A 24,759-nucleotide genomic window follows, 5' to 3' on the forward strand; every position below is an offset into this window, starting at 1 on the left:
ACACCCTTCATTATTACATCTCACAAACCTTCTCTTAAGCACTGACTCCCGTAGAGGGCCCATTTAAGCCCCAATTTACACACGAGTCTCCACCCACCCTCTAAGCCACTCAGACTTCCTCAGACTTCCTAACTTTATTTCTTAGCCACCAAACCCACCCTGCCCTTCACACACTCCCTAGAAAGCTTTTCCCCCACTTTTATCAGTTCTTCACATATATATCCAGCAGCCGGATATAGCACTTTTTCTTTGCACTTTGGGGAGTTACTGTGTAAACACGCGGCTGCTGTCCCGAGCGCTTATCATTGGCTTTTTGGGGAGTTTGAGATAGACCTGAGCTCAATCTCCACTCGCCCTGCAAAAGGGGGGGAGCCCTGGGCTCGAGGATCCCTTGAGCTCAGGGCTCTCTCCCGGGACAGCATGCCAAACAAGCTATGTATAAATCATGAGCTAAGTGTGAACTCTTGAAGTGAAGTTTAGTTTTAAACTAATTTCGAGAGGAGCATGTGCTCATGATTTACCCAGCTGGTCCACATTAACTAATTATGATCCTCCAATCAAAGGATCCCAAACCACTATATATATCCTCATTTCCTTTCTACAACTATCTTCGCCTGGAAGAAACCCCCCTCCTCCCCTTCTTCCTCCTTTATCCAGAATGGGCGGCACGGTGGCCCAGTGACTAGCACTGTTGCCTCACAGCAAGAATACCAATGGTGTTGGGTCCTCGCTGAGCCATCTGGTATTTCTGTGTGGAGTTTGCATGTTCTCCCCGTGTCCGCGTGGGTTTCCCCCGGGTTCCCCGGTTTCCTCCCACCATCCAAATATGCTCTATATTATAGATAAAACAAGCCTAAACCTTTTTTATAATGTCTTACTCTCAGGAAGTTCGCCTTGGCCTCAGCAGCGGGGAAGTTTGAGATAGACCTGAGCTCAATCTCCACTCGCCCTGCAAAAGGGGGGGAGCCCTGGGCTCGAGGATCCCTTGAGCTCAGGGCTCTCTCCCGGGACAGCATGCCAAACAAGCTATGTATAAATCATGAGCTAAGTGTGAACTCTTGAAATAAGTAATTTATATTACAAATCGAAAACACTGACTGATTTTTTTCCAATCATATTTTTGTCTTCCGTCAAATAAAATAGCTGACTTCCTCAAATCGCTCGCTCCACGGAAAATATGCATTTAGTTAATGCCCCGCTGTTATTATTATAATCACAAAACCTTTTTACATTTTTAATAGAAATCATTATTTTAAAGATTATGTCTTGCTATGGTTTCCTTTCTCTCCATCGCGGCTCAAGTGCGCGCGCTGCGTGATGAAAAGACAACAACAACGCGCGCATATGTTGACTTTTTGTAAACAGTTTTTTGTTTAAATATGATATTGCATTAATGTGCATACATGCTTTATATGCTGTAAAATAAAAGGTAAAGCCTATTTGTTGCGTTTATGATGCAGATCCAGGTCAACATCAGCGCTTTTTTTGGCATCAACACGTCTGTTTGAAGCAATATTCTTCTTCCATTTTGCTTCTTTGGCAAATGTGTCTGTAGGCACGGGTTATACATTATCGTCTCGCAAGTTAAGTATGTCTTGCAGTTGAACAAGTGGCCGAGCACAGCTAACGTGCTTTTTTCATTCCAAAAACGCGAGGCGCACCTCACTGCCTTTATGTTGACAAGGAAAAAAGAAGAGAAGAAGCGCGGTCCTCTTATGAAACGACTGAATCAGCTGGGTATCAATTGTGCAAAAGTGTTGCTGTCTATGTTGATAAAATTGTAATATTTAATAATATTATGATATTCAAGATTTGTACATTCATACAGCTCTGGATAACTTAAAACAGCGATTAGACCTTCAGAGCGGTGTTAATGCGTCCTGAAGTAAAGCGAAACGGCCATAAACGCCAGCAAGATAGAGTGATTATATGTAGAGTCATACTTTATCTATAAATAAAGTATAACTATAGAAACTGTTCATCTTAACTGAAAGCTTCTGCGTGTTTGCTGGCCTCACGCATCGCGCACCTGTCAGTCATTCAGTCAGTCAGCACGTAACCCCAAAGGATTAAACAATAGCGCACAGCACTATATGGTTACAAAAAAGTTTGCGCTGTTATAATTCACTTACCTTTTAATACGTTTTGTTGCGATTATAATCCGCTATTAAAAACAACAACAACAATAACTGAATGTTTTAAATGGGTAATGTAGCCGTGGCGGGATGCATTTTGGTCCCCGCCATGGAAGAATGAATGTAGCGGAAACCAAGCTCTTTAAAAGTTCTCTGTAGTTGTCTTGACAACACAAACTGCTGCTCTGGGATGAGCCACGTGCAAAAGATGCCCCTCTAAACGCAAAGGCGCATTCAATCGGCCGCTTATGCAGCCAAACTAAAAATATATAAAATAATAATTTTAATCGTTTAACTGATAGCATTAATCGGTCACAAACGCACCCTTTCGGTTAACGGTTAATCGATTATTTTGAGCATCCCTAATTCTAACCCAGTACACAATAAAATAATATTTTTTGAATGGCTTGCCTATTGGCAGTATATATAACCGTTAAGCTTAAATAGGCTAAACACATTTAATTAATATTACAACACATTAATACAAACTAGCCACCCTTTGTATATTTTTTAGCAAACGAAAAATGCAATGAATTATTTATTTTGATTTTCTTTTTTATTAAAATTAATATAATTATTAGGCTACACAATTTCTACATAACATTGGCTCTGATTGCGTTTTTACAGATATCCTACTGATAGACTTTTTGGGTCAAAGACATTTATGCCTGTTCATTTCAGTGCTGTATTTGACAGATTTCGCAAAGGCTTCAGCTATTCTACCTGTCAGCTGGTACCAGCCTCAGTTTTGCGACATGACTTGTGTGGTGTCTACGTATCAATGTCTGGATGACAGCGAGAGAGAGATGAGAACAGACCTCAGATTAGATGTGTGGCCGCACGTCACAGTTACTTTACTGCAATTTTTGAATATTGGCTCATCTAAATTAACTTTTCATTAGATAAAGCTGAAATATTGCCAGAGAGACAAAGCAACTTTTAGTTTTGAAAAAGGGCAGCTTCAGTGATAAAACGCACAAACGCAGGATACACTCTATTCATTATTGATTTTTTTAACATTGAACGCATAATAATCAAATGCAAAAAAGAACAGCTGAAATTCAGAAAAAGGTTGCCGCGATAGTTGCTTTGTTTGATCTGCAGTTGGCTTGTCAGTGGCGCGGCATTGCTAAATCACTCGTTTTAATAAAAATAAGAGTATTATTAAACATTGTGAGATGATGGTCGCATGATTTTTAAAATGAGAGTATGCTTTGAGTAATTATGGCTATTGATCTTATCTAGCCGTGACCCACCTATAGTTAAACTTAAAGTATAGCATCAAGTATAGCCTACTTTATACCTGACCTGCGGATTAACGGCAGGACTCGTAAATATGAAAAAATCGCCCATAACAGGGTTTTATGCTTCCCGAATATGCAGTGTAAGAGAGTGACTTCAAAAGTTAACGTAAACTGCACAAACTTTATGTATGTAATGTGTGAAGTCGTGGAGGGATGTCAGCGCAAGGATAACTCATCATTTAAATGTCCACAGTTAATCTTTAATAGATAAGGTCTGGATTTGCAGGTTTATCAACAATGTGTGTATATTTTTGGCTTGGAAAAGCCTTCTCTTAAAGATGTTTGTGGTTATCCTTGCAACAAGCAAAAACTAAATGAATAAATAAATAAATAAACTTCATCGAAACCAAATCTATGAAGTATTGGTATCAGTTCTCGGTATCGGCTAGAACATAAATTAAAATACTCATATCGTTTTATAAAAAAATGGTATCGGTGCATCCCTAATAATCACTCAGTTTTCAAAAACACATACTGTAAATGACGCACTGTAAGCAGATCTAATCTCTAATTGAAATATGTAATTTTAAATCATATATTAAAAATACAGGTTAATGTTTAGATTTCACGGGGGAGAAACCAGGAAATAGTCACAAATCAATCTCGCACTTCCTAACCCCTCTGGCCGTGGATGACTGACCAGGTCCTGTGGCAGACATAGCAGATATTAGAGAGGAAACACTACGTTTCAGCAAAGTAATATTTTTTACTTGAATTATTTTTAAGATATCAATGCCTGATTTGTAGTTAAACCCATGTAATCTGTGTGTGGATATATTTAATCCACATTGTTGGTGATAATGTTTTAGCTGTTTGCTGTGGGAGAACAGATTCATGGCCACATAACACTGGGTCAGTTGTAAGAATAAAAGCTAAAAACTTGCTCGTAACGTCGGTGAAATGTTTCCACCAACCCCAAGCAGATTCAAAAATGTCTTTATATGATTTAATTTCAGTATTCCTATAGCTCTTTAAAGAGAAAGTCAAAAGTAGTTTGAGCTCAGTGTTTGAACTCTGTGGGCTCATGAAGGCTGCAAACACAAATAGTGTTCAATTGTTGAATCTGATGCACATTTTATTCAGCTTTGAAACACAGAGACACAAATTATATTGAAAGCTCAATGCTGAATAAAAAGCTTTCAAATCCATTTTTTAGGTCTTAATTCTTATTTTATAATGTTAAATTACCCAAATAACCCAAACTGTGGGCTGAATTGTACATTTCACTCCTCCTGTTTGAAACTAAAAAGGGTTCACGACTTCTGTATGCGCTGAAAATTAACTTATATGCAATTTAATAGCAGACACTTGTAAAGTAAGATCTTAAAGATCTGTAGAGAAATATAATAGAAGCACAACTATCCCTGGTCTCCCCCATTCAAATATATCATATGTACATGCAATTTGGTTTGTATATGATATGAATATGATGACATAAATTTATGAGGCCCGAGCTACATTTCCAGGTTTTGATGAATATAGGCTCCTATATGCTAATACTTTACCTTTAAGTACAGCATTTATTTTATTTTTTTACTTTTTACGAATGGTAATGATTTTAATTAACTTAATTTAAACACATTTTATATAAGCATAGGTCGTACTTCGAGAGACAAATTCTTTCTAAAGTGAAAAGGTTTGAGAACCACTTATCTATACTTAACAACACCCCTTTCATCCTGGAAGGACTTCCATCGATGCAGCCGTCCATCTGTTTTTCCATTTCCAGTCGTTGCTGTGGTGTGTAATTTTCCTTTTTTTTCTCCATGTGGTCCCTTCTGATCTGCAAAATACAATTAAAAAAGATGTCAAGTCCTTAATTAAACTTAACACCATTCTTTGAAGGTTTCATCTACCATTGTCTCCAGTCTGATTCTGTTCTAACTAATATTTCGCAGCTATAAGTAAATACTCTACTAGATGACAATCTATGAACTTATAATAAATAAATGTGTTACAATAATTAGTAAAGCTGAAAATAAAAGAAATAACAATCAAAAGCTACAAATGTTGAACAGGCCGCCGACATAAATTACAATTAAATAAAACAGTAAATAAATACAGCAGTAATATGGAATATGTGTTAAAGCTGACAGCATACAAATACATTATAACAGATCAATTAATCTGATGATATAACAAATAACAATCTGCAAATTTTAAATAGCAATATACAAATGAAGCATACAAACAAACAAAAATGTTTTATCTATCGGTTTACCAACTTGACAACATAACAAAAATTATTCTACGAAAGAAGACAACAGAATACACAAACTAGAAAAATAGATATATTCAAATGCCTAAAATTGACAAGTCGCCAAAATAAGTTAAGAAGGCAATCTCACATTCCAACCAACATTCAGTACAATCCACAGTCTAACTAGACAGAGAAATAGTCAAATCTTTGTCCGTCACCAAAAGCACGTAGAAACAACCAAATATAACAACTTAAAATGATACTTTTAGAAAGATCTTTACATACCGCTAATGTCAGCGATGGTCAGACACTTAATGCAGCTCACACTTTCTCAACGTCATCGACGGCTTTTCGAACACATTCTTTTTTAGAACGTCACTGATTATAGTAACCACAGCAACGCCACCGCGCCACCAAATGCAATTACCCTGATTAAACGTGCAGTGCATGATTTCCGTGAAGCACTGTAGAATATAATAATAAAAATAATAATTCTGTTAGGATTTGGGTCCCTGTAACGCCATCTTTTAAGTATATAAGCAATGGCAATTTAATCATATCTTAATGTTAAAACGACTTCCATTATAAAATCAATATGTGGACCTTTTTGGATTCCTGGGAGCTAATTAAAAATGTAATCCAGGAAAGAATGAGAACCATTGTTGTTGTTTACGTCCCTCAATCGGTATCTAAGCTGTGTCTCTAATTTATATTTATTTATGTGTGTGTGTGTGTAAATACAGTTTAAGTCACCAGAGAACAATATAGTCACAACTTATAGACCATTTGTGTTGATATAACAGTAAATAAGCGTTTAACCTTTGAATAAATTGCAAACAGCATACATGTTCTACATTGCAAATAATCAAACAAAGGACACAATAAATAACAAAAAACATTTATTGATTAAACAAGTATTAAACAAATAATAATAAAATTGAATACGTTGTACTACTCAAGAATTAAAAATTTCAATAAAGCAATAACAATGAAGCTGCAGAATAATGACACATTATAAACAAATTTAAGTAAACAGGAAGATTTTTTAAAAATTCTGAAATTGCACATGCACAAAAGTTTCCAAATAGACTGTAAAAAAAAAGCTTAGAAACTGCACAAAATTAAAAAAAAGGAAACAACTTAAAATACCCATGTAAAAATCTATAAAATTGCACAAGACATCTTAAAACAGCTATTTTTTTAATAAACAACCTGAACAGAAACCAGTTTAAGAAATAGCAAATATAGTATAATATATATATATATATATATATATATATATATATATATATATATATATATATATATATATATATATATATATATATATGTTTGTATATATAAAGAAATAGCATGAATATATATAGCTAATATATATGAATATAGCATGAATATACTTTCTCTATATATAGAGAGAAAGTGAAAGAAACAAATTGCCCAAGTATCAGGGAACATCTTAATACACTTAAAATGTTGTTATAAAATAAAATAATTTAAAAAAATAAAGTGATTTAGACATTTGACACATTAGCTGCTCTCTTTCCTTCCTTCCATAAACCCTATCAGGAGCAAGTTGTAGCCACCTTGTGATGTATTTCTCCACCTCTTTATCAGTGGCGCTGTTGGTATGGACATTTCCCAGATAGCAGGCAGTAATCGGCCCGAGCTCGGCTGCCCCCCGGCGCCTCCGGCTCCGACTCGGCGTCGGCGAGTGTTATCCGGGCCGAGTGCGGCCCGCAGCTCGCTCGCGCACATGCGGTTGTGATGCGGCTGTAAAGCACTGGCCCGATTCCGGTCAACCATATCCTGGCCGCTTCTGGCAAGGACTCGGCTGATGGCAACCGATTAAGTTCTTATTTTATCTAGTAATCTGTTAGCTCCACGTTTAATGATAATTTGAGAACATATTCATGGTACGATAGCAAAAAAAAAAAAAAAAAAAAAAGAATATTTAGTGTGGATGGTCGCAATGTTTAGACGCAAACAAAACAATGTTATTTATAAATAGATTATGCATGTCATCTAGAGAAAAACTATGTAAAATTCGCTTATTTTTGAGATAGCACGCTCCTGTGCTGACTGTCTTTTTTAAAAAGCAGAAGTTGGTTTCATAATAAACACATGCGTGACTAAACTCATGATCCAAACTCCAATCCAGACGGTGGCGGTAATGCTCCAAAAAGCTGGTTGTCAACCACCATGGCACGAAGATCACAAGAAGAAAAAGTTTGGTTTTTCAAAGGTTTCACGTGGGTTCAGGTCAGAAAGGTAAGCTTTTTACTGCTTGTGTTCTGTATAATTAGCGAATTTAGAGCTTAAAACATTTCCACGGTGTTTGGTTGTAAAAGCGTTTAGTAATTTAAAACAGTTTGATACGAAATGTAACTTGCTCTAAGAAATACGACTGGAGCTAATGTATGCTAACGCTAACAGTTACAAACACGTCTGAAAGTTCCTGTCCCTAACTCAATGTTAGATTGTAACTTCTGTAGTAACTGAAAACTATTTTAATTATTTTAAAGAAACATGAAACGAATTTGTGTGTATGCTAACTTTGCGTTAAAGAAAGTTTCTGTAGACGAATCCATTAACTAACAAGGCAAAACGTGTTTTTTCCTGATTTAACATTATAAAGTACCGTGGGTGTTGAAAAAAATCATTGTACAGGCGTATACTTATCCAACAGTATTAATTCTGTGATTATGTGTAAATAAAAACTAATCGTTTTGGATTAATAAAATATTATTGTTTATCTTGTTTATGCAGTTAGTCACGAAAATGATCGAAACTCGACTGTTTACTATTCTCTTTAAATTATCCAAGAGAAATAGGCTATATTACTATGCACTTAAATTCATATGTGTTAGCCTATGTGAATCAATTATATCTTTTGTTCAAGCTATAATGGTCAGTTAAAGTTAAAGCAGTTAAAGCAGATTTTGATGGTTTTTTTTATGTTATTGACAGTGATAAATTCTGATTTAAATGAATGGGTAACAATATTTGTTGGTTAAGTCTTGTTGTTCTTGTTTAACAAAGGTTAGTGAGATCATTTTGCAGCACATCACGACCAAATAAGTCAATGGCACACTCTTTTGAACGTGAATAGGCATGTTATAGTTGTGTGCTAAAAGTCCATTATACGCTGTAAACTGCTGATACATTTTCAACATAGATTGAGCTTTTCAGACATTACATTACTAATTGCTTCACAAACAGCTGAAATGGTTTATTGTTATTGGCTATCATCATCAAACCTTTTTCACAATGGTAGGTTAATCTTCATGGGTACAGAATAATGCATGTGCTTGACCATCTTACAAATCTATGTCTCAGATTCATAAGGCTGTCACTCTGCATAAATCTCTGAATAAATCTTGTGCAACCTTCTGTGTACTGATTATTTACACTATAGGTATTATATGCATTAATTAACTTTGATAGTATTTCAGGATTTGAACTTTTCTTTACGGGAGGTTAACAACAATGTGATGTTTTATTATAGATGCATATGAGGAAGCTCGACTCAAACATCCACACGCAACTGATTTCTGACTGGTAGACAGATGAGGATGATGATCGCCTGTCATACATCTAAAGACAGAACCGGTTTGTTTGCAATTATTTTAAACACATACTGTCAACATTATGTCATTGATCTATTACAACCTGTGAGTTTTGCCCTGGCACTATACTAAAGTGATGTTTTGTTTTGTAAATGTATCTGATTAAGGGACAGTATAGACACATCTATACCGTGATGAAGAAAAATTACTTGGAACAAAGAGGCTGGATAAAAGGCAGGTATGAAGATTTCAGAAATCAATGCAGCACCACAAGTACCATCACCATCAATGACTATGGCAGAAATCTTAAGACCACCATCAAGATGCACAGATACTGTACATTCCAGTACACCAGGTGTGTCCAAACTACGGCCCGTGAGGCTTTTTATAAATATCAATAGAATCTGGCCCGCTATACAAAAATTAACGTAATTCAATAAATAACCACCGGGTGTCACTATTACATGCATTCAATTAAGCAGCAGTTCTTGTTATGATCTGTCTGTCTGTCTGTCTGTCTGTCTATCTACACACAGTTGAAGTCTGAATTATTAGCCCCTCTTTGATATATTTCTTCTTTTTTAAATATTTCCCAAATGATGTTTAACAGAGCAAGAACATTTTCACAGTATGTCTGATAATATTTTTTCTTTTGGAGAAAGACTTATGTTTTATTTCGGCTAGAATAAAAAGCGGGTTAAATTTTTTATGAACCATTTTAAGGTCAAAATGATTAGCCCCTTAAGTCTTCAGAACAAACCATTGTTATAAAATAACTTGCCTAATTACCTTAACTTGACTAGTTAACTTGATTAACCTAGTTAAGCCTTTAAATGTCACTTTAAGCTGTATAGAAGTGTCTTAAAAATATCTAGTCAAATATTATTTACTGTCATCATGGCAAAGATAAAATAAATCAGTTATTAGAAATGAGTTACTAAAACTAATATGTTTAAAAATGTGTGGAAAAAATGTTTAACTCTCCGTTAAACAGAAATTGGGGAAAAAATAAACGGTGGCTAATAATTTAGGGGGGCTAACAATTCTGACTTCAACTGTATATATATATATATATATATATATATATATATATATATATATATATATATATATATACACACACACACACACACGTGTCTGTGTGATGTAAAATTTGGCCCGCGACAACGTTTGTTTTTTTTGCATCTGGCCCTCGGTACACCTATGAATATTTACAGTCTTTGTTCTAGTGCAGTTTGAGATCAAGACAGAACTTATTGCATCTCGTGATGTCTTTGTAAGAATTGAAGACATCACTAAATTTGTTAAGGTTTAATGCAGCTAGAAAGTAAAGATCAACTAGAGAATATCAGCAGTGTCTAACCCACTGTTGTATTTACAGAAGTTGTATGAGAATAAGCTACAGGTTGGTTTATACTAATCTGTTGTTTTTCTTTTTTAGCACGACTGACTGAAGTTTTAAAATCATGCAACGTCATAAAGCAGCAGCTGGGCCTGATTCTCACAAAACCAAAACAGACGTGATGAAATTCCAGATGTAAACACATTTGACCTTGCTTTGGCCAATTTGATTTGGAAAAGCTTGAAAATCAACTAAAGGAGCAGCCCGAACAAATGAAGAAACTGGTAAGTTCAAGCTCTTGCTAATTTCAAAGTGTTTTAAGTTTTTTTTTTTTTTTTTTTTTTTTTTTTGCTTCGTAGGTAGCCTACTTTTTTCCTAATTTTTTCTTTTTTTTTTACATTAGTACTTGTTCACTACTAATTATCTGTTTATCTTTTAATCACAGATGGAGTGAGGACAAATGTCCATACCACGCCACTGATAAAGAAGTGGAAAAATGCATTACAAGGTAGCTACAACTTGCCCCTGACAGGGATGGAGGAAGAAAGAAGAGAAAGCTAATGTGTCAAATGTCTATATCACTATTTTGTTTTATTTTTTAAACAACATTTTAAGTGTATTAGGATGTTCCCTGATACTTGAACAATTTGTTTCTTTCATTTGCATTTATATATATATTTGTATATGTATATATGTGTGTGTGTGTGTGTGTGTGTGTGTGTGTGTATGTATGTGCGCCAAATTCTGAAGAAACATCTTGATACATTTTTAATAAACGTAATACAAATAAAATTATAAATATAAAATTGCACAAGACGTGTATAAATATGATATGTATAATCACCTCACTCATGTCTTGCTGTTTGTGCAATTGATTTTGTTCAAGTTTATTTAAAAATAAGTTTGACTTTATACTTCTGCAATTATATATATATATATATATATATATATATATATATATATATATATATTTGTTTGTTTTTTATTATTTTAATGTTTTATTAAAAAATGTTTCAAGATGTTTCTTCAGAGTTCTGCAGTACTTTTTACAAGTTTGACTTGGATATTTTACGGATTGTCATTGGTATTTTTAAGATGTTTCTTGCTATATCTTAAATTGGTTTCTATATTTAGGTTTATATAAAATTTAGCTGTTTTTTTTTACAAATTTTTAATTCAAGTCTATTGGGAAAACAGGGTTGTTTTAAAAACATCTGTGTTTGTGTGTAATTTTTAGATTTTTTGTTTAAGTCTTTCTGTGTGTCTTTATTGTGTTGTTTTATTGTTGTTTTTATATTGATATTCTTGTGCACTACAAAATTATTTATAAAATTTTAGTACTATTTTTTTTCTTGCAATCAATAAACGTTTAACATTTATTTATTTTGTCATTTGTCTGATTATTTTCGTTACAGAATATGTATGCAGTTTGCACTTTATTCAAAGGTTAAACGCAGTGCTTACACTTTGTGTTTACATTATAGCCTGTGTTTGCTGTAATATAAATTCAAATGGTTGTAATACCATATATCAAGTACCAATGTAATACCAAAAGGTTTTATAAGGTGTATAAATACGGGGTCGCGCCAGCTCCGGGCCGCAGCGCACATTACCCTCGCGCCGATTTCGGCGCGGATGCGCAGCGTCGGCTCGCTTACGGCCGCCGCATCTGGCCCGCTTGATTCGGGCCGGAATCGGGCAGTGAGTCCACAGGCATCCGGCCCGAGTCCGGCAGCCGAAGTTGGGCCGAGGGGTAAGTCTCCGGCAGGCGACAATCTAGCCGGAACTGGCCCGAGTGTATTTTGCTATCTGGGTTGTCCTCACTGCATCTGTGATTAAAAGATAAACAGATGATTTGTTGTGAACAAGTACAAATGTTAATCGAAAAAAAAAAAACTGATTCATATTTGCTCTCACATAAGTACAACCTAAATGGGACTTAAAATCACATTATATAAAGATTCTTTTTTCCTCTGGTTAATGATTTAAATACACATTCTGCATAAAAGGTATTTTGGCACAGATGAATAACAGCCTCTAAATGTATTGAAATGTATATTTAAAATCAACTTACTGACTACGACAGTCCTTAGGGTGAGTGCACGAAAAGCCACTTTTTGGTTTGCCCCACTCCAGTTCATTTGTTTAGCCAAGGAGTTGACCAAAAGCTTTCCTAGGATACGCCACACTGCTTCTTTAGTGGAAAACCTACCAATAAGTAAAATAAACTAACAAACAAAAAATTAATTAAAATAAAAAAAAAAAATCTATGAAATACAAAAGAGCTTGAACTTACCACTTTCTTCCTTTGTTCGGGCTGCTCCTTTAGTTGATGTTCAAGCTTTTCTAAATCAAATAAATTGGACAAAGGAAGGTCAAATGTGCTTGCATCTGGAGTTTCATCCCGCTGCAGAGTACTGCTTTGTTTTTGCTGATTTTTGAGAATCAGGTCCAGTTGCTGCTTTATGACCTCTTGTGATTTTATAAGTTCAGTCAGTAATGCTAAAAAACACAAATAATGAATTAGTATAACATCTCATATATCTCAACAGTGGGATAGATACTGCTGTTGTTCTCTAGTTAATCTTTACTTTCTAGCTGCATTAAGCCTTTACAAATGTACTGATGTTTTGAATTCTAACAAAGACATGACGAGTTGCAATAAGTTCTGTCTTGATCTCCAACTGCACTGGAACAAGGACTGTAAATGTTCCTAGGGGTACTGGAACGTAAAGTAACTGTGCATCTTGATGGTGTTCTTAAGGATTCTGCCATAGTCATTGGTGGTGATGGTACTTGCGGTGCTGCATCAATTTCTGAAAGATCCTCCATTCTGCCTTTCTTTTCCAGTCTCTTTTTTCCAAATAAATTTTCATCATCACAGTCACTATAGTTGTATCTGTTATGTCCCCTGATCAGATACATTTACAACACACAACATTTTAGTACAGTGCCAAGTTTTTACGCAGCGGATGCCCTTCCAGCCGCAACCCATCTCTGGGAAACATCCACACACACATTCACACACACACTCATACACTACGGACAATTTAGCCTACCCAATTCACCTGTACCTCATGTCTTTGGACTGTAGGGGAAACTGGAGCACCCGGAGGAAACCCACACAAAGGCAGGGAGAACATGCAAACTCCACACAGAAACCCCAACTGAGCCGAGGTTCGAACCAGCGACCTTCTTGCAGTGAGGCGACAGCACTACCTACTGCGCCACTGCCTCGCCTGCCTAGCATGATGATTAGTCATTTTCTTAAAAAAATGTAAATACTTTTTTAGGATTTGCCATTTCCTGCAAAATGAAACAAGAAATAATTTGATGACACCTCAAACTTCAGATGCTCATCACATCTGCTGACCAATCAAATGCTCTTCTGGTATTTGATATGTCCCACCCCATTCAAGATGCTGAAATTGGCCATTGTCTTCCTGTTTCAGAATAAAACTGCACATTTTAAAGCATTGCACATTACCGACCCAGTGTTTAAAGTGTAGATAAGACTGCTCAATATGAGTAATGCTGTATGTGATGCCTGATATTATAAATTCCCTTAATTGATCACCATTTATTGACGACTCATCAACCTTAATAACCATGAAATGTGTCTATTGCAGTGGCACACTGTCAGGAGGTGAGTACATTATCTGTAACGTTTTATTCTGGAAGTGAACTAATCATTTAAAGGGCACCTATTATTCACTTATTTTATTTTTGGTGTCCCCAGAATGTGTCTGTGAAATTTCAGCTTTAAATACTCTACATATCTTTATTTATATACATTGTTTTTTGTTTTAAACTGTTGAAAATGTCAGTTGTTTTGTCAGATTAAAAAGTGTTGTTTCTGTGTATGTTCCTTAAATACAAATGAGTTGTTTCTCTGTGCCTCGTATTGGAAATAAAGTAGTGTTTAGACATGTCAACTACTGGTCCACAATGACAGGCAATCACCCAGACACTGATGAAGCAGAGACCCAGTCTGAAATAACAATGTTACGGGACCTACAGTATTATGCCCCTTTTTACAAGATCTAAAATACTGTAAGTCTCTGATGACCCTGGGGTGTGTATGTGACGTTTCAGCTCAAAATACCATACAAAATTATTTTATAACTCTTTGAAACTGCCCCTTAAAGGTCTCTATTTTATCAATCTAAGCATAAAGTCTAAAGTGCATGGAACAAAACCATTAAGACCATGTCCGAATAAACTTTTGCTATTTTAAGGACAGGAAAATATGTTCTGTGCTCTGGCGCATGGTCCGACAGGGTTGTGCTTATTCTTTTCATGAGTTATGGGTGTGTTTTCAGCAAAATGTGCATTAAACCAATCAGAGTCTCATCTTTAGCCGTATGTTCACACCGAAAGCGGCGACAGCGCCAAAGTCGCCGGAATTCATTCATTTTCAATGAGAGCCGGCGTCGAGGAATAGTGCAGAGCGCCTTCACCGGTGTGGGCGTCGAAGAGAGTTGAAATCAAGTTAACTTTTTGGTAATGAGCTATGATGTGGTTCGGCAGCAAGCAATCAGAATGTAGAAGTCTGCCGCACGAGAGCAGTCCAGAGAACACAGTCACAGTGAACTTTGGTTCTGACCACAGTTGTTTCCACGGGTTTGATTATTGCGGTCACTGGATTTCCAATTATTTGCAATGTTTTCTCACAGGAACATACATTAAAAAGTTACTGGTGAGTTACTCATGTGAATTAATGTTATATATATTATTCCTTAAAAAAGCGGGAATCTCAGCACAAAACAGTATTGCTGCTTCAGAATATTTCAGACATATGGACACATTAGATAATTAAGTGCAGCAAAGCCACACCACATGCAACTTGATCTTCCATTGTTAAATAAATTTGATAAAAAGTGTGCAACATTTTCACGCTTGAAAGCATGTTTTATGTGGGAATGTAACTGATATGCTGCAACGGCCCCTTTAAATACAAGATCAATGTAGCGAATTTTGACGCTCTCGCCGCCAGAGGTAAAGGCAAACAGCGATGTCACCAGGGCGCCCAAAGCGACCTTTGACGCTCTTGATGCTTTCGGTGTGAACGTGTAGTAAGAGTCAGCTGTGTTGCACCATGGCTCATTTTCTATATACATGGTGGACTTTGTAAGTGGAAAAACTAAACACTTCACTAGTGAGAAAACAGTTAGACAGATCATCTGTTCGAGGATAAAGACTGAGCCTCCTCCAGTCGGCCTCTTTAATTTCTCTTTGCTTTGATTTTACTCTTTAACTATAGCTAACGCTCTGCACAGGACTTTAAACCAGCATTCATCTGGTCAATAGCGTGGCCTATTTCAGTTCCTCAAAATAGCAATGCGCCAACAATACGCCTTAACACACCATTTTTACAACATTTTTAGACCAGAACACCCATGAGTCCACAAAGTGGCACAAATGGATTTGCTATTTAAACAACGTGGTGCAAAGCATGAAAATTACAGTTGTGCTGATCTGAAAATAGCAACTAATCACGCCATACACACCTTGCACCTTATTGCGCTGAGTGTGTGATAGGGCCCTTAGGCTTTGATCCTAATTGTGTCATTTTGGTGACTGTTGCTTTGAAGTTAATGTGAAATTAAAATATATTTTTTACATGTCAGCGAGTGACAGAATTTGTCTTTAGAAGATATAAAACTGATATAAGCATCCAAAGCTTGCAGTTTCTCACTTTCGTCTAATTGGATCAATGATTTTTTCCCCATCACCTCATACTTCAGTTTCTCATCAAATCTTGATCATTCAAATGCTCTCTAGTATCTGACATAACCCGCCATTTTCAAGACGCTTCCCATTTGCTTTTCATTTGATGCGCTTGAGCTCAACCACCCTCACTGGCAGAGCTGTGATATGTGATATTGATATAAATACAATATTGGCTGATTGTTTTTTTTTTTTTTTCAAAAGGGGAAGAGCTAATCTGTCCCACCCTCTCTCCATGTTTCAGTTGACATTAAGTCAAACATAGAATAAAAATGCTGAATTGAATCATCCAACTATGATGGAAAGACATTTACTGAAATAAATTCCAACATGCGCATCAAAGAAATTCATGTGATTTTGTTTTAACAGATTATGTGATAACTAGGAGTGATGGTACAGCATTAGGTAAACAAGTGGACCGACCACAATGTAGAGCATCTGACATGTTGTTTTGGTCATTCTAAAATCATTCAGCCAAAGTTCATCCTCAGACTGGTTCAGTATTATTATCTCCAGGCGCAAGTCCTTTATTATATAAGAGAAAGGACCACAGTGTTTTCTCCTACCACAGCAAATTCCATTTTTCTTTTTAATATTTGGTGCCGGTTTATCAGGAAGTGACCAGTTTTGTTCTCTTAGATGGAAACAGTGCTTTATTCATAAATGTCTTATGCAATATTCCAGTTTTGTGGATAAATCTCTTTGGATGGTAACACAGCTAATGATAACTAGGTGTAAGTCTTCTTGCCGAACACACACTTGTCATCGTGGCTTTAATGTCCTTAGGAGACATCCAAATTCCAACTGCGCCAAGTAAATTAAATAAGTAAACTGACCCAAGTGTTTCTAATCCCGCTGAGAGTGGACTGATGGATGTTGAGACAATCCCTCAGATCCTGCTCTTTCTGACCAGCGACAGGTAAACCAGGAACAGGAACCATTGGTCAATCAGTGGAAGGCATTGGCTCTGGTGCGGAGCAGGAGTCTTCATGACAAAAATGATGATCATTACCTGGTAAAGTTAACAGACATTAACATCTCTGGTGTATTTTGTAAATAAAACATGACTTCAGATGAACAACAAATTCCACTGTATCTCACATTTCACAGTTTTATGGTCAAGCCTTATTAATATCATTATAAACATTTCTCAAGTAACATCTAATCACAAATATAAAATATATCCCAAGTAAATAACTCAAAAATGAAATTACAAACATGTAAACACTTTAAGGAAATAAACAGTTGTTTTCCCCTTTAAAATACAAATATTACATTTCTTGTATAAATATTTGTATGAATAAACTTTGTGATCCTTTTTGTTGAAAATATAAAGTAGTGATGAACAATATATTGTTTGAGCATCGATATCCCAATGTGCGTATTTGCAATGGTCACATTGCAGGATTAATTTTAATAATGATTAAAAGATAAAGATATTATTAAATTTGACATTATTTATCCAATGATCACCATGTTATTTTACATTTGATTGTTTTGTTTCTGTACTTGAATACTGTTCCACTCCCCAGAAAAGCATAAAGCACTGTTTATTTATTTATTATTGCTTGTAATTTGTTATAATTTATGCAGATGAACTGCATAGAAAAAGTCTTGTTCATCCAAGTCGATTTAAATTAATTAAAGCTTTCCAAATATAGCTATTCAAATCATCTGGTGAAATTATATTCCTATCGCAATGTATATCGCAGCAATACAAAAAAAAAAATGCAATGTCAGATTTTTCCAATATCGAGCAGCCCTAATATAAAGCAATTGACAACACTGCCAGAGAGTCTTTCTCAGCCTTACGCATGCTAGACGTGAGCTAACTACACCTACATTTCGAAATATAAACAGAATAGAAAACTCTTTTTCAGTACACATTTGATTCCACGGTAATGATATATACATCATACCATCCAGCCCCACTGCATTTATTTATTGCCATATTTATAGCAGAAATAATACCTGGTCATTTATGTCATGGAAACACATATGTATATTTATTATCAGTGTGTTACTGAAATGCAACATGATTATTTATTAACTGTACTCTGTTAGCCCTTACTGTAGTTTATTATAAAGCAGATGTTTGTAAACATGCTTTGTAACCCTTGTCATGAACTGATCAAAGTAACAAATTGTAAACATTTGGAGTAAGATATTTTAACTGAATGTTTAGTGTTTACTTTAGAATGGTTTTCTATGGGAAAGTGCTAAGCATGTAGTTTAGCATCTTGTGCTTGTATTCTAGCAACACTTATTTGCTGTTTAAAGCATGTATTATATCAATAAATAATTTGATCTGTGTTTCCATTTCTCTTAAAGGATCATACTGATAGTGAGTGAGTCTCTGTTAATTTTAAAGTCCCCGTTAACTTATGACAAAATTAACCGTATGATTTTGTTAGCTCACATTGCTAGTGTTGTGGTGAACTATTTATCTGTGCATGTCATTAAAAAACAAAACTTGTTTGCCCTTATAATCTTAATTGAAATACAAAAATGCACTTCCTGTTTGTTTTTCTGTTAAATTGTCAGATTACGTATATCTTAGGAATTGGGCATGACTAACATATTTAACCACGCTGCCCCAACTGTCAGTTTTGACACTAAGCAGAAATGGTGAGCAGGAGGTGTCTGTTAGGTTGTAATATCTTTGGCCAAACACTTTTCCCAATCTTACTAAATGAAATGCCTACTTTACTACATCCAATCAGCTCGCTGTCATTTAATATTCAGTTTCTCTAGGAACTGTGTCACAATACAAAAAAAAGTCGCAACTTCAAGTTCATGCAGACTTTAAACATTTTGTTTACTGGAGAAGAAAAAAGTTTAAGATTTATATTTTATTGAAAACAGTAAAGACTTTTATTTTTTTTTACTTTTTATTCAATTTTATTGTTCATTTTCTTTGAAAAGGACAGAATTCTTGTACAGAATATAAACAACCATTTTTAATTATGAAAAACATTTAGATTACTCTTGGCTTGTTTTACTCATTTATATTATATATTTGTTTTATTGCATATTCTCATTTTAAAAACACATACTAGTTTACACTCTGAGCTGGTGTGTGTGCATGTGTGTGTGTGTGTGTGTCTTCAGCTCGTACAGCTTCACACAGAGCCTTACAGATGCAGCAGAGGAAGCTCAGGATCAGGATCTGTTCTCCTCAGTTCCTCTGCCCCTCCTGCTCTCCTTCTACAAATCATTGACAGCGTTTATCTACACTGAACCTGACAATGCAACCCAAGCCATGACTGCTGGATTCAGATAAGTGTAATGTCACTGGCCACCTGTGCAGTGCAACCAGGGATGGCTCTCAAGGTCATCTAAACTGGACCGATCAGCCAGTGCTGCACTGAGACACCAGTGAATCAGCTGACGGCACTCTGTTTTAAACAATGTTCAGTCACTGTGTTGCCCCAGCGTGTATATCAATTAAGAAAGATGTATACAAGCATTTAAATATCTACTGACTAATTTAACTTTTCTCTTTCGTCAGATGGGTTCAGGTAGTGCCTCTGTCCTGCTGCGCTTCAGGAGAATTCAGCATCACAAGCAAAATGACCACCTTGTGTCAAATAACATATATTGATCAATCAGCACGGTGGTCAAGGCAGAATCTCAAGCACAACCAATCATTTTAAATGACATGGTGAATCATTTAAAGAAATTTAAATGTTAAGTTCAGAGAACTTACAATATGAATTAAATGTTTGTTGCTGCCTAATGAGTAAGTTAAACACACCTTTGATGCCAAAACTTGGTATTTTTATTAATGAAAAGTTATATTATACGCTTAGGGCCCCAAGAAAGTCTGGAGGCCCACAATAAATACTAATAATGTAATTTCCTGTCATATTTTGTAGGATAAGGCTTTAACAAATACATTTTACCTTAAATAGCATGTGTGCAATTGTGTCCCCCCCACCCCCAATCATGGATCAGTCCAGCAGTCAAATCAGATGAAAATTTAGTTTCAGAAAACAAATAGTTTCTTCATGATTTTTAGTTGTGAACTCATTTTAAGCAAACAAATCTTTTAAAATGTAGAGATTGTGTTAAGATAAAAATATAGAAAGCAAGACAGAGTGCTATAAGATAAAGACAGCTAAATAAATAAGCAAATATGAAAAGTGCTTATTACTGTAAGACTTCCGGGTCTCATGACTCGAATTGCTTAGGGCCCCAAAATCACCTAATCCAGCCCTGCTCATAACAAACAATCATCATGATCACGGTACAAAGTGTAGAGTAAACAATGTTATTAACACTATGAGCTGTATTTGTTAAAATAAATGTTAAATTATTCTGTGTTTCATTAGACAAACTGTTGAGATGATGAAAAACACGCAGTCTTATACGTTTTAGTTAAATTGTGATTCTCTGTGCTGAACATTGCCCCCTTGTGTTGTCCATGATCACTTACTGAGGAGAGACGTGACCCTGCACCACAAAAGCACTTTTTTACTTCTTTTAGTTTGAGCACATGCTTTTTAAAATGATTGAGTTGTTGAAACTTTGACCTACACATGAAAATAAACAAAATGTACATTTTAAATGATTTTCAAAGTTATAATTGTATTCTAACCTGAAACTGAAGATCGTCCTAAAAAGAGATTTATTGCACTATATTGGGATAATTTGCAATTTGATGTGCACAAAAGAAGAAAAACACAGTAGTGTTTACTTTAAATTCTCTTAAAAAGTTAAGTATTTGTATTTTTTTCTAACTTTGAATTGAAGATTATATCAAAAAACTATTCAGCACTCTTCAATAATGAAATTTTGTAGTTCAATGTCCACAAAAACACAAGATTGTTCATTTCAAATTCTCATAGAAACTTTTCTTTTTTACTTAAATTGAAGATCACTCAAAATAAAAAAACATTTGTTAAATATCAGCATGCGTGTATGGACATTTATTGAGTTTATTATCGACAGATCTGTGTTTAAGTAAAACTATTCGGCTAGTTTAGATTTTTATGTTTTAAATTCAGACATCAAATATTGCAAATAAAGGTTTGGTCTAGTTAGTTCAGCACACTACAGACAGCATGATCATATCTGACTGAACAGAGTCTCCTAATTCCTCCAGTGTCTGTGTTCATTCATTCATTTTCCTTCAGCTTAGTCCCTTGATTCATCAGGGGTCGCCACAGGGGAATGAACCGCCAAAATATCCAGCATATGTTTTACACAGCAGATGCCCTTCCAGCTGCAACCCAGTACTGAGAAACATCCACACACTCTCACATGCACAAACACACTGGCCAATTTAGTTTATTCAATTCACATAAACCACATGTCATTGGACTGTGGGGGAAACCCATGCCAACACATGGAGAACATTCAAACTCCACACAGAAATGTCAACTGGCCCTGCTGGTACTCGAACCAGCGACCTTCTTGCTGTGAGGTTACAGTGCTAACCACTGAGTCACTGTGCTGCCCTTGCTTTGAACATTAACATTTCAGTGAAACCAGTAAAGACAAAAAAAACTGCTGTAATTGCGTATAAAATAACTTTATTGTTTATGATTTATTTAACACCTTCCCCTGTTTTTCTCTAAGTGGTCTAGAAACTGTACATTTGTCTACTGTAGACTAGCTTGTGTGTGTGTGTGTGTGTGTGTGTGTGTGTGTGTGTGTGTGTGTGTGTGTGTGTGTCTTCAGCTCGTACAGCTTCACACAGAGCCTCACAGATGCAGCAGAGGAAGCTCAGGATCAGGATCTGTTCTCCTCAGTTCCTCTGCCCCTCCTGCTCTCCTTCTACAAATCATTGACAGCGTTTATCTACACTGAACCTGACAATGCAACCCAAGCCATGACTGCTGGATTCAGATAAGTGTAATGTTACTGGCCACCTGTGCAGTGCAACCAGGGATGGCTCTCAATGTCAGCTAAACTGGGTCGATCAGCCGGTGCTGCACTGAGACACCAGCGAATCAGCTGACGGCACTCTGTTACACACAACACTGTCTTCAGAAACACGCAACAACACACTTCTGCTCGCTCGCCAGGCTATCTCTGAATGTGTCTGAATCTCTTACCTGTTGACAAGCTCCTAGGGAAGGTCAGTCTGCTTCTGGACGTGACCCTCTGTGCGCCTCTGAATGGGAAACGGTCACACAGGATGTTGTAGAGCGTCACTCCTACTGACCAGACTGTAGCTGGAGTCGCATGGTAGCGATGTCTACGAAACCACTCAGGAGGAGCGTATGCAGGAGTGCCTGAGAGACATAAGAAGACCACAAACATCTGCTCAACATGCTCCAGTACAGACAAATTCCCTTTAGTGGATCAGCAGAAGTTCACAAACATCAACAGAACGTTTCCTTCTGTAACTCAAACTCACCAGCAAAGTATTTGTAGGCCGATCGCTTCAGCACATCTCCACAGCCGAAGTCCAGCAGCTTGATGTCCTGGGACTCTGTGGAGATCAGGAGGTTTTCTGGTTTGACGTCCCGGTGCAGGACGCCGCGGCTCTCGCAGTGTCTAAGGGCCGCAATCAGCTGCACCAGCACTTTCTTTGCAAGACGCTCATCCAGACAGCCGTTCTCCTCACAGAAGCTCTGGAGATCTTGGCAAGGATCCGGTCGCTCCAGGATCAGGATGTAGCGCCTGGGACGGTCAAACCAGTCCAGCAGCTGCAGGACACTGGGGCAGGCAGGAGCTGATGTGACACGGGTCATCAATGCCACCTCCAGCGGCAGCCGACCCTGACCATCCTGCAGGACAAACCCTCCATTATATCCAGAACTCAATCAAACACAGCAAACACAACAGATTCACATCAAAACATACAACTTTCAGTCGCTCGGGGGTCCGGTCCTTCGACACGTACTTGATGGCCACCTGCAGACAGGAAAAGCAGAGTAAATCACACCTGCCTGATTGTGACACATGACATTTACTGACAGCAACATTTCTAAAGCATGTCTGAACAAAGGAGGGAAGAAAATCTCTTACTGGCAGTCCATCAGACCTGCGCATCCCAGCAAACACAGAGCCGAATCCACCCCGTCCCAGCAACGGGCCCTTCTGGTACAAGTCTGCAACACAGAGGAGCACAAGAAATGAAGAAAAGAGAGAAAGAGAAAACATGCTGCGGTCTCTTCAATGACAAATCATTTCCTAACTGAGCCATAAGATCTAGAAGATGAGCTGTGCTGACCTCTGCGAGAGCGTTTGGCTGGTCTGCTGGACGAGGTGGACGCCGTTTGCTGGCTGCTGCTCTGCCTTTTCCTCTTGCCGTTCCTCTGGTCTGTGGATGCAGAATCAGCCAAATGTGAAGGCAGAGGAGCCAAAAAACCAGGAAGCTCAGTGGTGCAGTCCCGTGTATCTTCTGTATATCAAGACATTTTTAATGAATCTTTTTTGTTAACTTCTGTAATCCTTTTCATATTAGTCAAACATCATACAGCATCATACAGTGATATACAATGACAAACAAATGAAAGATTAAAAACACTCACCTCCTCTTTCTTCACCCATGTGGGACATGGACAATCTCCTCCAACCTGCAATAAAACAGACAAAAACAGACAAATATAAAAAATAAATGCAAAACAAAGTAAAGAAGAAGAAGAAGAAGAAGAAGAAGAAGAAGAAGAAGAAGGAATGAAAAAAAGAGCAACAAAAATGTGTTTAAAAAAATATTCAGAAAAATAACTAAAATAAAGATGATTAGAGAATTTGTGCTCTTTAAAATAAGTCTTTTTCTCTCAGAAATCTCAGGAATCGCACAGAAATGCTCTGCAAAGTCGCCTCGTCTCTCAACCAACAGATTGCGATGGGTTTGATTGTTTTTATATGCGGTCAGAAATCATACAATAACACGCGTTGCTATAGCAACTAATAATGGCGTGACTTTGCGTGCCTGAGATATTTTTTTATTTTCATGAATACAATTCATGCAGTTATTCGATTTCCTAAATCTTAATTATTAATAATAATTAATTAAAAGCTCTTGTTATAAAATTAAATAACTATCATTTTAATAGGCCTATCAGCTTTGAGTAAAACTTGATAGCGTCACCACCGACATTAGCAGCAGAGAAATCTTTAACGAAAATCACACAGAAATTCAAGAATAAAGTTTTTAATAAACATTACCAAACAAACGAGCTCTTCTATAAATGTAACTTACTATAATGAAGAAGTGGACAAAGATGAAATTGTTCTCCATTCGGGAGATCTACAGGAATCATAAACTGTTTTCAGAAAAATTATTGTATTATTTTCTGAGGAACACATTTCTAGGAGTTTATTTACGCTAAATTTCATGTTATTGCCGAATCACGCTGAAGCAGGGCATTACGAAAGGTCATGTGACTGACGTCCCTGACGTCACTACTTGCGTAGTGAATGTATGGCCAACGCACAATTTAGGTATATTAATGAATTATATTTTTAAATAAAATAAATTGTATAATAAACAACAATAATATTAAATTAAATAAGGCTTTTA

The 24,759-nt window shown here is 36.4% G+C and overlaps 1 protein-coding gene and 1 long non-coding RNA gene across 8 annotated transcripts; one reads left to right on the forward strand and one right to left on the reverse strand.

The window, feature by feature from the left end:
- Nucleotides 1-1,236: 1,236 nt before the first annotated feature.
- On the reverse strand, nt 1,237-24,654 carry LOC137488046 (serine/threonine-protein kinase pim-3-like). Of its 6 annotated transcripts, none has more exons than XR_015493448.1 (9): nt 24,439-24,654; nt 23,765-23,809; nt 23,464-23,634; nt 23,259-23,341; nt 23,094-23,144; nt 22,645-23,017; nt 22,340-22,519; nt 17,114-17,289; nt 1,237-5,222 (listed from the first exon to the last, which is right to left on the reverse strand). XR_015493448.1 is itself a non-coding variant. In XM_087257040.1 (9 exons), exons 1-9 carry the CDS (start codon nt 24,497-24,499, stop codon nt 22,030-22,032), a joined length of 1,089 nt encoding a protein of 362 aa, XP_087113166.1. In that variant the 5' UTR covers nt 24,500-24,640; the 3' UTR covers nt 21,798-22,029. The 6 variants fall into 6 exon arrangements, 4 of the variants coding, with proteins under 4 accessions (XP_087113169.1, XP_087113167.1, XP_087113166.1 ...); XM_087257040.1 differs by lacking the exons at nt 1,237-5,222; nt 17,114-17,289 and adding exons at nt 21,798-22,058; nt 22,154-22,249 and having other exon boundaries at nt 24,439-24,640; XR_015493449.1 differs by lacking the exon at nt 24,439-24,654 and having other exon boundaries at nt 23,765-24,073.
- LOC147843429 (uncharacterized) lies at nt 7,853-11,926 on the forward strand. 2 transcript variants are annotated; one of them, XR_015493507.1, is made up of 5 exons: nt 7,853-7,907; nt 9,145-9,248; nt 9,373-9,560; nt 10,647-10,831; nt 10,993-11,926. It is a non-coding gene; the product is annotated as an uncharacterized LOC147843429 (long non-coding RNA). The 2 variants fall into 2 exon arrangements; XR_015493506.2 differs by having other exon boundaries at nt 9,373-9,443; nt 10,993-11,164.
- Nucleotides 24,655-24,759: the final 105 nt, after the last annotated feature.

Source organism: Danio rerio, chromosome 6 (assembly GCF_052040795.2).
Source record: "Danio rerio strain M-AB ecotype USA chromosome 6, GRCz13ab, whole genome shotgun sequence".
In the NCBI taxonomy this organism is placed as follows: domain Eukaryota; kingdom Metazoa; phylum Chordata; class Actinopteri; order Cypriniformes; family Danionidae; genus Danio; species Danio rerio.

Excerpts from the sequence above, each read along its gene's own strand:
- LOC137488046 (XM_087257040.1), bottom strand. The coding sequence starts at position 24,499 with ATGATTCCTGTAGATCTCCCGAATGGAGAACAATTTCATCTTTGTCCA. Across the intron at positions 23,810-24,438 it reads TTGTCCACTTCTTCATTATA|GTTGGAGGAGATTGTCCATG; the intron begins GTAAGTTACATT and ends GTTTTATTGCAG. Across the intron at positions 23,018-23,093 it reads CCCCCGAGCGACTGAAAGTT|GATGGTCAGGGTCGGCTGCC; the intron begins GTATGTTTTGAT and ends TTTGTCCTGCAG.